This window comes from Polistes fuscatus, unplaced genomic scaffold, assembly GCF_010416935.1.
Source record: "Polistes fuscatus isolate 324 unplaced genomic scaffold, CU_Pfus_HIC Scaffold1, whole genome shotgun sequence".
Taxonomy (NCBI): domain Eukaryota; kingdom Metazoa; phylum Arthropoda; class Insecta; order Hymenoptera; family Vespidae; genus Polistes; species Polistes fuscatus.
The window spans coordinates 1,479,404-1,496,363 of NW_025112997.1; the positions used below are offsets into that span (position 1 = coordinate 1,479,404).

At 32.0% G+C, this 16,960-nt stretch overlaps 2 protein-coding genes across 2 annotated transcripts; both read left to right on the forward strand.

Annotated features, from left to right (window-relative positions):
• Nucleotides 1-1,673: 1,673 nt before the first annotated feature.
• On the forward strand, nt 1,674-2,973 carry LOC122515453 (endocuticle structural glycoprotein SgAbd-4-like). Its single transcript, XM_043632827.1, has 2 exons — nt 1,674-1,698; nt 2,427-2,973. The coding sequence occupies exons 1-2, from the start codon at nt 1,687-1,689 to the stop codon at nt 2,826-2,828; spliced, it is 414 nt and encodes a 137-aa protein (XP_043488762.1). The 5' UTR covers nt 1,674-1,686; the 3' UTR covers nt 2,829-2,973.
• A 4,706-nt stretch (nt 2,974-7,679) lies between these two features.
• LOC122520878 (endocuticle structural glycoprotein SgAbd-4-like) lies at nt 7,680-16,286 on the forward strand. Its single transcript, XM_043641200.1, has 3 exons — nt 7,680-7,724; nt 14,476-14,610; nt 15,788-16,286. Exons 1-3 carry the CDS (start codon nt 7,680-7,682, stop codon nt 16,175-16,177), a joined length of 570 nt encoding a protein of 189 aa, XP_043497135.1. The 3' UTR covers nt 16,178-16,286.
• The last annotated feature ends 674 nt before the right edge of the window (nt 16,287-16,960 follow it).

The following is a 16,960-nucleotide window of genomic DNA, read 5'->3' on the forward strand; positions in this document are numbered from 1 at the left end:
TTGCTAACTGAAATATTGTTTAGCAAGAGAGAGAGAGAGAGAGAAAAAAGAATAAGAGTGTTTAACTTTCGTTTCGGTTAGTGTCTCGGTGCGTTGGCGGATACAATATTTCGCTTTCGTTCAAAGCAACTTTCTTCCTTATCTTTATGCATTTAGCGTTAAAATAGAAGAAATTGAGTGACTTTCGGCTAAAAAGGACACCCAGGAAGATGTTCAAATGAGAACGTTGACACAGAGAAAGGAGAGTCCTCATTTTTACACTTACTTATGTTCTAAAGTAATGATTCTTTTTCTATTTTTTTTTCTTTTTTTTTTTTTGTAAGCCATTAAACTTGATTCTAGAAAAGAAAAAGTATTTAAAAAACTAAATAAAAAAAAAGAAACGTCGATGTAATTCCCGTTAGATGATATAACGCCTATCTAACGTTCTTCCATGGATACATTTTTTTTTGATTATCAGTCGATTACACAACGAGTCTCACTCGTTAATTCGTATTTCTTTTTTTTTTCTTTTTTTTTTATTCCAATCCTAAGCGTTTTATTTATAACTTTGCGTTTGTAATTGTATATTGTTTGCATAGACAAACATCTAACTCTTGGTAATTTGTAATTTTCCTTTTTTTTTTTCGTTTCGATAAAAACAAAGAATTAAACGTAAACAATAATTATATCCTCGCAACGTTCATCTTATTTTGTTCGTGTTAGCATATTTTTGTTGTTGTTGTTGTTGTCTTCTTTAATTACAAGTTGATACGTGGAATCGTTCGAATTGTCCGATTTACGTTTTTATTTTTATTTTTATTTTTTCTTTTTTCTATTTTTACACACAGAAATCATCGCTAATTTAATACTTTTATGAATTCTAAAGCAAAAAATATATGGCCAAAGATATACGTTGGAGATAAATAAAACTTGATATTCGTCGTTCGTTTCGGAAACTTCGTCAAGGTTTCACAAATTTGTTACACGGTTGAATTTATAACGTATGTAAAGTAAGAAAAATTCGCGTAACAAGATGATCGTCGGGTCAATGAATGCATTAAAGACAAGGAACGTTTGTTCGTATTTGTATACGCATACATACGCCTACGTAAACACGTATGTATTCCTTTCTCGGTGACTTTTCGTAATTTATGTTAGATTATTCATACGGATTCGTATAATTGTATTCGTTGTTGAACAAATTTATTGTTAATTTAACAAGAGACGTTATTTAATATCATAATATAATAGTTTTGATTTTATACAATTATTTTCTACTTTTTTTTTTTCATGAAATATGCGTATGAGGATAATAAAAAAAAAGATATGCATATTATGAGGATGAAATAACTGTAGAGAAAGAAAGAAAGAGAGAGAGAGAGTAAAAAAAAATGAAAATAAGGATGAATGAAATTGACGAATGTTATCGAATGAAATGAATTAAATTTGTGTAAAGAGGAAAGGTTAGGACCAATAAGAGAGAAGAGCGCTTTATTGCGGTTGGTGGAGGACGTTAGTATCGCCCCTCTTCATCGATTTTGTCGAAAATGTCGTAACATTGTCCACTGTCAAATCATCAGGCAGAAATCTGTCAATGAGAGGGAGAGGTCCTCGAATCCTTAGAAGTTTCGGCAGGGATATTGGTATAAAAGCGCGTCTTCATCGGGACGATAGTAATAACGACACACAACAACCGTAGTCAACATGCACGCTTTGGTAAGTCCCATAAAATAGTTCAATGTGTTCTCTAATAATAATAATAATAATAAATTTAATTATATCTTAAATTCCACGAAATAACAACTAATTTTTCTTTTAATTTCTTTTTTTTTCTTTTTTTCTCAAATCGTAATTTGAACATCTAATTTTTTGTCGCAATCAATTTCTAATGGGGCGCGATCTATTGCAATTCCCCCCATCACTTTTACTAAATTTACATGCAAGAACGCGTACGTTATACTGTAAATGTTAGAAATTTATGTAACGGCTTGTTAATTGATAATAGTAATAATAATAATAATAATAATAATAATAATAATAATAATAATAATAATAAATTTAATTATATCTTAAATTCCACGAAATAACAACTAATTTTTCTTTTAATTTCTTTTTCTTTTTTTTCTCAAATCGTCTCATCAATATTCATATATATAAAAGAGATTTCTTTTTAATTATTATTTTATCGAAAACTAGTTTCCGACTCTTTTCGAAATACTCTCGACCAACCGAAACGGACAAATTGTGGAATAATTTCATCGTAATAATAATAATAATAAAAAAAATAAATGAAATGTGTTGCGTTTGATAAACACTTTAAGCGTATTTGATGGAAAGCAAATGAAATTATACACGAATAAAATAAATATCTTCTTTTTAATCGAATTATTCCATGAAATGTCGATGATTAAATATCGTTTGATTACAAATAAAAATCATTTCAGCAAGTAACCATATTCGCCGTAATCGTGGCGGTAGCCATGAGTGTCCCGGTACAAGAAAAGGAAGAAGTACCAATTCTCTATCAGAGTTCAAACGGACCCGAAGCAGACGGTTCTTATTCCTTCAATTATGAAACAGGAAATGGTATTCGCGTTGAAGAAAAAGGCGAGCCAAGGAAGAGTTCGCAAAATAATCCTGAAAACGAATATACTCTTTACGTCCAAGGATCATACCAATATCCATCATCGGATGGTTCGCAAATCTCATTGAATTACGTTGCCGATGAAAATGGATTCCAACCTCAAGGAGAGCATTTACCAACTGCTCCACCTGTACCACAATCGATCTTGAGGGCTCTCGATTACATCGCCACTCATCCTCAGGAAGATAATCTGAGAAAGTGAATTCTATTACGACTGCCATTATCGAACGGACATTTAATAACAACACGAGATTATTTCGGACGAACGAAACTAATCGGGGGAAAAATGTGATCTTTTCTTCTATTTTTTTTCTTTTCTTCTTTTTTTTTTTTTTATTTCATTTAAACAGAAGACAACAACAACGACAACAACGACCGACGACGAATTTTTCTTTTTTACGAGAAAACGAAGTATTTTTTAAATATTTTTTCTTTATATTATCGTTTTTTTATATTTAGTTATAAAAGATTTATCATCGACTAGACGAGAAGGTTCGTAGTCGAGATTTTGTAACAGTGTAAATTATTTGATCGAAAATCTTGGTCTATTCTCTCGTACTCGTGTATTTTATTACAATTATTATTATTATGTTGCGATAATCGTTGATTTGTTTTGTTAATCCAAGTTTCAAGATTAATACCGCAACATACTAGAAATGTGATTTTATTTGAGATCGAAACAATGTTATTTAGGTATAACATGTATGTATTACGGATACATAAAATCGAAGGCTGCTAAGTGATACAAATTATATTATTAATATACTTTTATTATACTATCAGCCCCCCTCTCCATTACTATTATTGCCATCAACTCAATATTCTTCGTTTGAATTATAAGAATAAAAAAATACATTTAGTTTCGTTTGAACATTTTTAATTGTAATAGAGTACACTACGCTATAATTATCATAATAATGTTTATATTAAACGTTTACGTACGAGGGAATTATAATTATACACACCGTGATATAATAAATATTATTAAATTTAGAAAAATTATGTTTTTTTAAATCCATTTATTTTTTATCCTTAAAAAAAGAAACCGTTCTTTTCATTTTACGACAGATCAAAGTCAACTCAGTGGCAAAATTCTTTAAAGTTGTTCAAAAGATTAATGTCGCGGGTATCAACTCACAAACGAGTATAAAGATAAGAGTGAAAGATTACAGATATATCCGAGATAAAGTTACTTTAATTATCTGAACATACGAAACGTTCTCCTGTAGGCAAAACTTCGAGAACAAGAACGTTAAATTGTCGCGTGTTTCTTCTGGTGGTGAACTTTGTGCATGTATCCTAGTTCATACATAAATATATATATATTAATTAATTTCATGACAGTAGATGAAGATTCTCACCTTTCGTCTATTTCTCATGAATAAAAAATAATACTAGAATGTGTGTGTGTGTATTAAATGATTTTGAGATTTCGAATATTAGGGTGAACCAAAAGTTCGTGTATTTATTATATTGTTTCAGATACAGTGAAATTGATAGCCAATAAAATTACTTTATATGCAAGTGAAATATTAAAAAAAAATAGCGTACTAACTTTTAATTCACTCTAAATACTTTTACAATTAATTACTACGTTTCATTAATTTGTATGTTCTTTTTTCTTATTTCTTTTCACAACAAAAGCTTTTCGAAGATAAGATTATCTACAAATGGATTATTAACTATCAATGTAAACACAATGCATCGATGATTTCCAAACGATCGGCAACACGTAATCAAAAAAAAAAGGAAGAAGAAGAAAAAGAAGAAAAAGAAGAAAAAGAAGAAAAAGAAGAAGAAGAAGAAGAAGGAAGAGTTAAGATAATTTAACAAAGCGATCTTATGCGGTTATGTTCATGATAGTTATCTATACGAAGGAGATACAAAACGATATGGTAGATGCGTAATTAAACGATGCTAGGAAGAGCTATTATAAAGTACTCTTAGCTTCGAGTTAAAGCCTTGAAATTAATGTATTCTTACGATGATGTTTTCCATGTTTAACGTATTATCCGCGGTCAGAAAGGATTATATCACTAGTTTCTGTTAAACTCGACGTTGTTCGACGAGTATACGAGATTATGGACTATTTCGTAAGCTTTACTTTGATTATCTATCGAATGGAAAGAAAATTAACAAAATAAAAATGAAAAGAAAAAAATATACATTCGTATTAGCCAACAAGTACCATAATTGTACGAAATTTGAGAACATAAAAATGACTCGTAAATTTTTTATTTATTCAGATTAGGACAAAATATATTCGAGTAATTTCAACCATTCGGACAAAAATATTCTTCGACATTTATTTAAATATAGAAAAGTATTAGCACAAATGTTTTTTTCTAAATAAATTTAATAAATAAAATCCAATACTTTTATATACAATACGTTATTTATATTTAGATATAAAATATTATTGGAATTATATTAATAAAAATTCACGAATAACTTTGTTTATATTTATGTATACAAATTGTAAAAAAATTCTTTTATTATTTTCAATCGAGTTATTTTTAACGAGACACTCTTGTCTCATTATCTATTCTACATGGTAACAAAAACATCGAAACACGATGAGATTTTTTAGATCTCACTTCTTGTTATCTCTACTTGTTTTCAACCTAGCATTCTAACTAGAAACGTCTTTGTAGCAAATCACAAATCACGTACCGTTAATTCGAGAAGCGTCTTCTCAACGAACAAACGACGTAATAGTTTCGCACCCACGTAAGTAATCTCTCTTTCTCATTTCTCGTTGATATGTCACACGAGTAAGACAAAGAGAGAAAAAGAAAGAGAAAGAAAGAGAGAGAAAATCAGCGTATTATTTTTTACCAATGACATTTCGCTTTCAAATCAAATTAGAAATTGTCTTTAAAAACGTATCCTCGTACGATATTTCGAATATAAATACGTCTCTCATTTATTTAGATATAAAAATATTAAGTAATCGCAAATTTAAATAAAAAAATAATTCAGTATACCTCTTAGGGTTTATTTTTGTCAGGGAGGAGAGAAATTAGTTGGCATTAATTAATACAAAATTTGTTAAAATTCATCGTCATGGGGAGAAATAAAAAGAATTTCTAAATTGATATTAGTAATTATTAAATTGAATTATTCTCTCTTTAATATTATATCACGATTTTGGAAGATTAAATGTTCGTTTGTGTGTGTATATATATGTATAGAAAGAGAGAGAGAGAAAGAACAATATACGTTTCTAACATAATCATGAATATAAATGTATGTTTGTGTTTTCAGTAGTTTAACTCTTAGTTCCATCCTTTGAATGCATCACCGACCGACTCGAGAAGAATTTGAAAGAGTTAACGAAACAAAACCGAAACAAAAAAATGAATGCAATCATCGATTTGATCATACACATCTTTTTGTTCCAGTATTTTATAACGGAGGTCGCGATCATTGGTTACGGAGTATCAAAGGTCGAATACTATTTTTCAATGGTCTAGGCAATAGGAATAGGTAGGAGTTAGCGAAGCATTGCATCTAATTGCAGCTATCTTCGGCTGGTATTCGCTACGGTCTTTTCATCTCTCTTCTATTCTACGTGGTATCCATTATATTCATCTCATTCCAATACTATTCTACCGTTGCAAAAGGAGAAAGTCCTCCTTTACTCCGTTTTTATTCTTTACGACCTCTATACTCGATGATTCTTCCTTGTCACGACGCTTATGCACACACACACACATATACTTTTCTCTCTTTCTCTCTCTCTACCTCATTCACCTACTCTTTTCCTCCTACTTCTACTATTTTCCCTACCTTTAAATAATATATTGGGTCGGGTATAAAGTTTCTTCGTATCTTAATGCCAAATTTCAATAATTTCTTTTTCTTATCTTGCATCCGGTATCCTTAAAACGATGAAAAATACTACTTCGCGTTTAATTATGGCTTTTTAATTGTTTCCATAATTTTACATTTCGACTTTTCCGACGATCGTTCGAACGGATACGAGGTGCATCTTTGAGATCCACATTTTTAGATTGAAAATGATCAAATCAGTTTTGATGGCACAATTTATTGATATCGCAGAGTGTTCGTAAACATAGTAAATTTGTCTGACCGGGGTCTTAATCGCATTATTTCCTTTCTTTTTTAACAAAATTTCAAAATGTGTATTTGAATATACATCTTCTTTATTATCCGATCATTTTTAAGACGCAATTTAACTTTAGATAATTCATAATGTAATATCACAACTCTTCTTGCTTTATTTTTAATTACTCTATTATACGTCAGATTAATTTTATCACATTTATTTATGCTGATGTCATCTGACCTAATATTTATTTAGTATCAAACAACCAACCCCCTTCCCCCTTCCCCCCTTTTTTCGTTCTCTTTCTTTTTTTCTTTGGATAACATAATGTGACACATAACACGAATACAACGGTATAACTGTGTAATAAATAATACAACGCCCAGAAGAAAAAGAAAAAGAAAAAAAGAAAAAGAAGAAGCAGAAGCAGTATTGGTGTAGACCAGCATCATAATACGCCTCCGTATGTGTGTCAAGAGTGGTTAAATGTCTTTCCTTTTCTATTTCTTGTTTGTGTTTTTTTTTTCTTTTTTTTTTCTTATCTCTCTTTCTTTCACTTATACTCGTAGGAAGAAGATACCTGAGCTCTTCGAAAAGTTTATAAGGTAGGTTGGTTGTATTATTACTATTGGTAGATATGGTAGGTAGATATTGTAGATAAAAAAGTACTTGTTCGTATTCCAAATAAAAAGGACATTGATCCGATCGATAATTCCCATGAGAAGGTCGTAAGTGTTCTTATATTCTATCGTTTCGTGATAACTCGTTGTCCTTCGTAAAATTCAGTTACATACGTATGTACGTACTTAACTGATTTAATTAGAAGAGAGAGAGAGAGAGAGAGAGAGAATAAGAGTAGAACAATTTTATTATTATTTTTTTCGGTATTAAGATTAAAAGAGAAAGAGAGAGAGAGAGAGAGAGAAGAGTAGGATAACGTTAAAAAAGAGAGAAGTGAAAAAGAGTGAAAGTATCGACAAGATGAAATGCCACGAGATCGTCATTCTCTCTCTCTCTCTCTCTCTCTCTCACACTCTCATTTACCACCTTCTTCTAACGAGAAAGAGAAAGAGAGAGAGAGAGAGAGAGAGAGGATGCGTGTGCAAAATATAAAATAAAGTCTAGACTAAAAATAAATATAACGGTATCTACTCTTTTACGTCGTCTTAGAATGGCAATGGTTGTGCATAGTTATTGCAAGTAAATCATAAACCGGTAGAAGACAGAGTAGTAGTAGTAGTAGTAGTAAAAGAAGAAGAAGAAAAAGGTACCGGTAGAAGACGACCTTGACATATAAGTATATATGCATGTATACAGAGACAAACACATTCTAAGAGAGCGCCTACCCGCAGGCAAGAAGACGCAACCTATGCCGAATTCAATTTTACTTTCATCTCACAGTATCCGCTCGGTAGGTAACACAACAGGTGCTTCTTCTACTTTTTTTAACATTCAAATGTATGCGTGCCTTTCTTTTATCTTCTTCTAATTCTTCTTCTTCTTCTTTTTCTTCGTATTATTTTAATACGTTTACAAGGTTTTATTTCTTTTTTTTTTCTTCTTTTTTAACACTTCTTTATCTTACAATAGGAAATATATCGTAGAGATAGTCGTTAAGACGACGATATTTTTCAAAACTTTACTAAGGATCGATTAGTCGACCTCGAGAGGATCAGAAGAACTCTTCCGGTACGTGCGTTTGTTTCTGTTCATTATTTTTTTTTTTCTTTTTTTTTTCTCTACTTTTCTTAGATGGAAATCACGAAACCTTCGGATCTCGTTTCTCTTTTACAGATTCTTTAAAGACACGCGTTATAACTTTGTGATACTGTGTAACAATAATAATAATAATGATAAAGGAGAGAGAGAGAGAGATAGAGAATGTGAAATTTATTCTCGTAGACAATTTCCAAATCTTCGAAAATCAAATGTCTACGCGATTTAATTAATTTCTAATTAATATTTCAAAAGAGTATATAATTTAATTCAACGAGAAAAGAAGGTTCGATTAGATCGATGTAAGATTAGAAAAAGAGAGAGAGAGAGAGAGAATAAAAATGTTTCTTTTCTTTCTTTCTGTTTATTTCTTTTTTTTGTTGTTGTCTAAAGCTTTCAGGAAGAAAGATCGTTGGTTTCTTTTGACTGAAGAGACTAAGCAGCAGCTGTTGGTACGATGGCTGGCTGGCTGGCTGGCTGGCTGGCTGGCTGGCTGGCATACATTAGGTTCGAAATATCAACGGTATTAAAGCGGGAGGTTTACCGATTAAAGGCATATATGTGCGTACTATATACATTGACTATTGCAACAACTGAAGATACCTTGTACATCGCAAGTTCCTAAGGCCGTGTCGAAAAGGAAAGGTTAGACGCGGATGCGCGCTTACAACGAATCCTTCGTTCGCAAGAATGCGTAGTTGAATGAAAGAAGAGTCCCGATCTATCGAATGAATAATACATTACCGGCTAAAAGTTTTTGAATCTCTTCCCTAAGTACACTTAGAAAAGCGAGACAGGATATTCGTAAGAATAAAATGCATTATGTTTCAAATCTTTATGTTTACAGATGTAAACGGGATATTTGCAAAGAACAAAGTTAAATGCCCTTTGATGTAATCGAGGTAGATTTCGTTTTGTTAAGAACAAAAAAAAAATATATATATATACGAACATCAGCATGTTTTATATTTTGTATTTAGTTTTTCTTTATTTTTTTTTTTTCAAACGGATATTTTTTTCAGATTGTTTTTTCATAGAAAAATTATTTATAATAATTACCTGACGTATCTGAACGTCTTTGCAATTATTAGATGTACAACTTCGATTCCACCGTTTTTAACGTTCAAAAGGTACACCTAATAGTTTTTCGAATGCTTTTAGTTTCATGCTTTTAGTAAAAACTGTCAAAGATGTATACACCAGAAGAGGAAAGTTCATACGAATTGAGTATAGAAATTATACAAGAGTATTGTGGACATAAGTGAGTTATGCTGAAATCTCTTAAAACATAATTCAACTTGTTGAAATATTTGACGTAACAACCGATAATTTCAAAATTTATCCGTGTGTGTGATGTTTGATTTTTACGAAAATTAGCAAGGTAGTCGAAACTTTTTGCTTGTAGTGTATGTACGCATATAAATATGTATGCAAAAATGTATGCACAAATGTATATATATATATATATGTGTGTGTACGAGAAAAAAAGGATTAGAATATGAATAGAACGTTTGACCCGATCAAAAGACAAATGTGTGAATGAACGTGACACAAATTTTTCGTCGATTTAATAAAGTTACATATAATCGATAATAATTTTATCTATTTCTTATAGATCGACGAGAACACAATTTTATTGAATATTCGATGTATAAAATTATCCAATAAGTTCGTGCGATTATTTTTTCTAAATAAATACACGACGACGAAATCGCATTGAATTATTGGCAAACTTAATAATATGCAATCGATAATTTTAATATTTCTTATAGATCGGCGATAAGAAGACAATTTTATTGTTTTAATAAAAAGGTTTCTTTTCTTTTTTTTCTTAAATTATCTATTTACAGTAAAACAAAGGGAGAAAGAGAGAGAGAGACATGTGTGTATCTGTAAAAGATTCCAAGGAAGTTGCATTAAGGTCGAGGGTCGTTAAAAGAACCATTAGCAGACTAAAAAGGATTGCAATAACGTCCGAAAGATTAGAATCTATTCTATTTCGTATGGTTAAGGATATCTTTGTTTTTTTTTTTTAACTCGTGAACAATTATAAAAAAAATCTTGTTATCAATCTTCGTCGCATTATTTTGTAAAAAGTGTTTTTTTTAATATCGAGAAGGTAAGAGAGAGAGAGAGAGTAAAATAATATTGTACTTGTAAAAAGACTTAGAGTAGATGCAATAATCTAACGTAAATATCTAATTGTAAGTAATACATAATATTCTGTACGTACAATATATAAATATATGGGTAAGCGGTTAAAGCCAATATGGTGACGCAATTATATTTGATCATTCTATAGATATTACCTTTTCTACGAAGAGAAAAAGAGAAAGAGAGAAGATAATACTTAAAGGATTGCATCAGTGGCCATCGTTGAAGTATTATACGTTCAGGTATTATAGGTATACCTATACCTTGCGCGTACTTATAACCTTTTCGTGTAAGCGAGTTTTAAACGGATGGTACAATCTTTTTTTTCTTTTTTCTTTTTTTTTCTTTTTGCTTTTTTATAATTTTTTTCTTTCCCTTTAATAATAATAATAATAATAATACATCAATAAATTCAATGATTTTTATGAATTTCGAACTTCTCAAGGACCAACGCACTTTTTAATTCAGGAATGTCAAGGACGTTTGTTGGTTTTCTCTTTCTTTTTTTTTTCTTTTCTTTTTTGTAATTTTATTTACTACAAATAAATACATTAGTTTTTGATTAGGAAATTAATATTAAAATTGTATATTTTATCATTCGTGAAATGATTTTTCAAATGGGATTTAAAATTAAAATATTCGTACAAGCGTGTTCAAAAGAGACACACATCTCGAATAATTATTATTTTATTTTATTTTTATTGGTTACATATCTGCGTATGTAAGTTGAAATGATGAGATTTCTACAAAAATTTTCTTCTTCTTTTATTTTGAAGATTGTAAGCAATCAGAAAGAAAAAAGAAAGTATTCAACGAACGTAGGATCCATCGATCATAATCGAAAAAAGACGAGTAATATTTTCATTTTCGCGAGACTGTTTGAAACGATCAGAAAAATTGTTCAGATTTTGTTGGGAACGTTCACGTCGGTGAACTCTCTGCAAAGATGACCTGCATTCGTATGTACATACGTGAGCTTTGGTATTCCATATGGCGAACCTTATAAGCAGTGAATTCAGATCTCGCGAAGGTCTGGTGTCCGTGCATTAATCTTACCAACGAGAAGTTTCTTACGGCATAACGGATGCAAGATAGTGAGTCAAGAACATCTCACGGTTCCTAAGAAATACTTCCACGTGGATTTTTTTTATTTTATTTATTTCGATGAATCCAACAATCGACGAAAATATATATATTTTGATCAATATTACAAATCTGACGTATTGGATCGTTCAATAAGAATTGTTCGAATGTTCAATTAATATTTAAATGAATAATAATGGCATTGAAAAAATATTTTGGGTTATTTTATATCTAAAACATTGATCAATCTAACGTTGATAAAATTTGTTAGATAATTTTCTCATTAATCAATTTATTACTTTCAATTAACAATATTGATTAGGAAAAGTTGAGGAATAAGAGATATTATATAGTTAGAGGTGTATTATCGGTCACGTAGTATACACACGCCGATTAAGTTAACTAATTTCTTCGAACATATCTCAACTCGTGCACTATGATGCAGCAAATATTCAAACTCGTGGAGTAATTCGTTATGATTCCTTAACAGTTGGAGTAGATCTACGTGGTAAGTTCGTCAGATTAGCATTGCGACGACACAGTTGAGTATGTTACCTTGTTAGGTACTTTCACATGTGATATTTATTCGCACATCCTTTGTGTACATTGTGCCCGTATTACGTAAATCAGCTAATTAAAAGACCAAACATATTCGCGTTAACTTTACTAACCATACTTTGTTTCAAAGGGGTAATTAGATTGCATTTCTATCCCGCGTTGAATAGACTTTTTGACATTTATTTATCTTTTCGATTTGCTCGTTCTTTTTTTTGTTTACTTTAGTCGAGTATCATCTCGATCCTCGGTTCCCTGAAACCATTTGAAAATGTACGTTTTAATATTATTTACAATTATTTATCAATAAACGGTAGGAGATATTTTATACCATGTCAAATGTCATCGTGGAAGAAAATTTTTCAATCTTATCGATGACGCACGTGTTCGTGAATCACACAGGATAAACTTCGAACGTTTTGCCTTCTAACTTCGAGAGTAACTGGCATTCCTTCGTGAATGCTATTTATTATCATACGAAGTATTTATTTGATTTTTCTTATTTTTTTTATTTTTTTTATTCAGATAATAATGAGTGAAAATTGAGTCTCGTTTAAGAAATTATTATCACCGATTATTGTACTTGCAATTATGTTTATCGTTGGATCCTTAAATACTATGAATACCTAATAGACATTTAAATGATTATAATCGTAACGAATTATTAAGGAAATCAAAATGCTAACTTCCGATCGTCTAAGAGAAACTTTGATATTTATTGATATAATAATAAAAAAGAAGAGAGAGGACAAAAAAATGGTGAAAAATGCCATATAGATTAACACATGAAACATTTGTAGATGTTTCAAGAACACCTTATTTACCCTAGAGAAAAAAAAAGTTATCGCGAATATATATGAATAACCAGTATTTTATCCAAGATCTCTGACATTCCAACAGGTTTTATTATTATTGATCGTTAATTATAAGATGCATGAACGGAATTTTTTTAACAAGAAGGCCGACCTAACATGTCAACGATGATTAAGACATCTTCGATTGCGAGGTAAAAGTTTCAATGATTTAACAACGGTAAAAGGTAGATTTAAACAATCGAATTTTTAATAGATTACCATTATTTTCAAATCCGTATCGATAATTTTATATTATCGATTAACTATAGTTCTGTAATCGTTAGAAGAAATAACGATACGTTAGGAAACGAATATTAGCAGCAATTACGATTTAATACGTGACTCGTAGCAGTTATTATGGCGTATTATTGTCTGACGATAAGAAAAAAGCTAGCATTTAACGGGCTGATTATTTATGCATGGAAAACGAATCAGCGATAGTTAAAGCAAAAGCTCTATCCTGTCCCGTCCCGTTTGCCGCACGATTATCACCGAATAAGGACGTTTAAACGTACAATCGTTCAATTGAAAATAATTCATTGGAAAAGAGAGAGATCCCCATCTCAGATAAAGTAGTTCCATTGACTCTATATGGGAAGTACTTTGATTACAGATTATTGATTATGATCAAAATGAAAAAAGAAAAGAAAAACACTTAAAAAAGAACGATATTGCAATCGTTCAGAGAATTGTATTAGCCTCTCTATTAATTTAAAATAAATTAATTCAATATACCAACGTATATAGAGGATTTTAACGAAAAAGAAAGTCACGAATATGAGGGGATTAAAAAAAAATAAGGAAAAAAAAAAGAAAGTAGTAAAGAGGGAAAAACTCGGTAAAGAAATTATGACAATTGAGTAAGCATCCTTAAACGGGGACCCGATGACATTTAGCACAGAGTGCGACATAGTGATCCTCACGATGGTAGCTTAGTGATGTACGGTGTGTCGTCGTCCTCCCCTCCTCCTCCTCCTCATCCTCCTTCTCCTCCTCCTCCTACTCTTTCATCTTATTCCAACCATCTTTGTTAATGTTCAACGTATTGACGATAACGACGACAACGAAGACAAAGATACGACGACACACATCTATGGAAAAAAGAGATGCATATAGTGACGATGCAGATGAATGCATGAAAATGTGCAAGAGAGAGAGAGAGAGTAAGGTGGAGAGAAAAGGAAGGAAGGTGCATAAGCACGCATGCATCAGGCGCCAAGAACGTTTAAACGAAGATCCGTGTGTAGCCCCCTTTCTGTTGTGTCCATCTGTTCCTCCTTTCCCCCCCCCTGAATCTCTGACACTCTTTCTGTCTCTCTCTCTCTCTCTTTCTCTCTCTCTCTCTCTCTCTCTCTTGATCTCTCTATCTTTTTCTCTCTTACTGTTTATATGTCCCATGTGCATCTCCCCAGTAACATGGTGGCCCATCGTTACCGCGGAAACGGTGGTGTATTGGTGATGCCTCCAGGGGTATATATACACCGAGCGCTGCGGGGCTTGATAAACACTTGCCCATCAGCGATTACTGCTGCAGCATGTATACGTCATTGGTAAGCGTTTATAAGTTACGACAAGTCGCAAAAGAGAAGATTTGAAAAAAAAAACGGAAGTTAGAAAGGAATAAAAAGGGATTAATATCCGGTGAAAATCGAGCCGCGAGATACGATGGGGATATTTAAAGAGGGTGGCCATGTTGTCGAGGATTTACCATCGATACCAATACCGATACTAATCGATGGTGCTTCGTAATATTTATTAATTACGGGTGTCGTGATTCTATCGTCGTACCGTACTGTGCCAAGCATCGTATCGAACAGTTCTTCTCGAAAATAAATCAAGTGATTATTATATAATATTTCTTTGATATTTGGTTTTGATACTTTAGTATACGAGGGTGGTGTTCTTGTGACGGTAAGTAGTGGATGGGGGGAGGGGGGTTGGTCTCTAGGCGAGACCATTTTCCAACCATTACGGATTTTTTGTCTACTACTGCAAGGATTTTTAATGGCATACTTTTGTTTTGACAATTTTTATTTTAAAAGGAGGTATCCTTTTTTTTTACATGGATTATATATATTCGGTAAATAAGTTAAATATTATTTAGGATTTGAATTCGCGGTTCGAGTTATATATATATATTTATATATATAGGAAATACGTACATATTGAAACATTGTTCGCGTAAGTACATCTGTTCTCAAAACGGATGGTGGTTAAAGCGGTTACACGCAACGTTTAATTCGTACATAGGCGAAAGGATAGTTAAGCGCGGCGCGTATATGAAATATGGTCTGACCTAATAACTCGCTCGGACTTACTACTACTGCCGCGGCTGACTCGAAACGGTTTAACCACTGAAAGCAGAACTCTATCTCTCTCTCTATCTCTCTCCCACTCTCTCTCTCTCGGCAGACTTTAGGATACCATTATACCAACACGTTATCGAAATTGCCCATTTCCATCGCGTATTTTTATTTAAACGTAACCATTAAACTCGTCCTTTTCTTTATCCTCTCTTCACGATATTATCATTTTTATCGGATAAATTATATTAACATTCGAACGAAATACGAAATTCAATTATTCGTTAACAACGCGACGTCGGTGATTAAAAAAAGAAAAACCAAAAAAAATATTATTCGACGAATTTTCCAAAAGTATGGGGAAGAAAAAGGATAAAAGTTGAATCATTCGTTTCGATATTTGATTTTCCTTTTCTCTGAACAGGTAGCCATCATTACATTGGCAGCATACGCTGCTGCAGCTCCAGCTCCGGCGGATGAGCCAATACCAATCATAAGCCAAAGTCAAGAGGGTCCAAATCCGGATGGATCGTACAAGTGGAGCTACGAGAGCGGAAACGGTATCAAGGCCGAAGAAGAAGGACAGGTTAAGAACGCTGGCTCGGAAACCGAAGCTATGGAAGCTAAAGGTGCATTCAGTTATCCCAGCGACGACGGCCAACAAATATCTTTGACTTACACCGCCGATGAAAATGGATTCCAACCGGTTGGCGCGCATTTACCCGTACCACCGGAAGTTCCAGTTCTCATACAGAAAGCCCTCGAATGGATAGCAGCACATCCATCCAAGGAGGATGAGAACAATCGTGTTTAAATAATCAACGAATAAATCGGACGACCATTTTTTTTACCGGCAGTGTGATCTCACGAAGCTCCTTTATTGTTTATTTTTTTTCTTCGTTTAAAATATTATTACGATCGAAGTTTGATTGAAATTAATCAAAGATCTATCCTCCTCTTAGCTCGATGATAAGTTTTCAAATCCGTCCACGCGACGCCGCCGTCTCGCCGCACTTATTTTCGCACGTTTTCTCTTATATTTTATTTTCTCTATTTCTATTTTTCTATCTTTCTTTCTTTCTCTCTCTCTCTCTCTCTCTCTCTCTCTCTTGTTTTCTTATTATTATTTTTCCTTCTTACACTTTTTTTGTATTACCTTTTTTAAACTCTTCTTGACGTCCGATTACGAACATGGACTATATACTCTGGTTCAATTTGTTGTAAATATTTATTTGTACGTCTATATATACGATATTATTATATATATATAATATATATATATATATAAATATATGTATGCAATATATGCATACTTATATATGTATATATTTTATATATATAAACACACTTCTATACATGCATACACACATACATACGAGATACTTATATTATATATATAAAAATATATATCTACTTTATAGCAAACCGATGTAATTAACAGTCGTTAAGCATATCAAAGTGCATTTGAGAATAAATGTTGCATCCCAGGAGAAATGTCGTCGGTTCCTTCTCTCTCTTTCTCTCTCTCTCTCTCTTTCTATCTTACGACCTTGCTTTAATACGACACTACATAGGAAATTATGCGGTTTTCCTTGCT

Excerpts from the sequence above, each read along its gene's own strand:
- LOC122520878 (XM_043641200.1), top strand. The coding sequence starts at position 7,680 with ATGAAATGCCACGAGATCGTCATTCTCTCTCTCTCTCTCTCTCTC. Across the intron at positions 7,725-14,475 it reads TCTCTCTCTCTCTCTCTCTC|CATGGTGGCCCATCGTTACC; the intron begins TCTCACACTCTC and ends TCTCCCCAGTAA. Across the intron at positions 14,611-15,787 it reads GCAGCATGTATACGTCATTG|GTAGCCATCATTACATTGGC; the intron begins GTAAGCGTTTAT and ends TTCTCTGAACAG.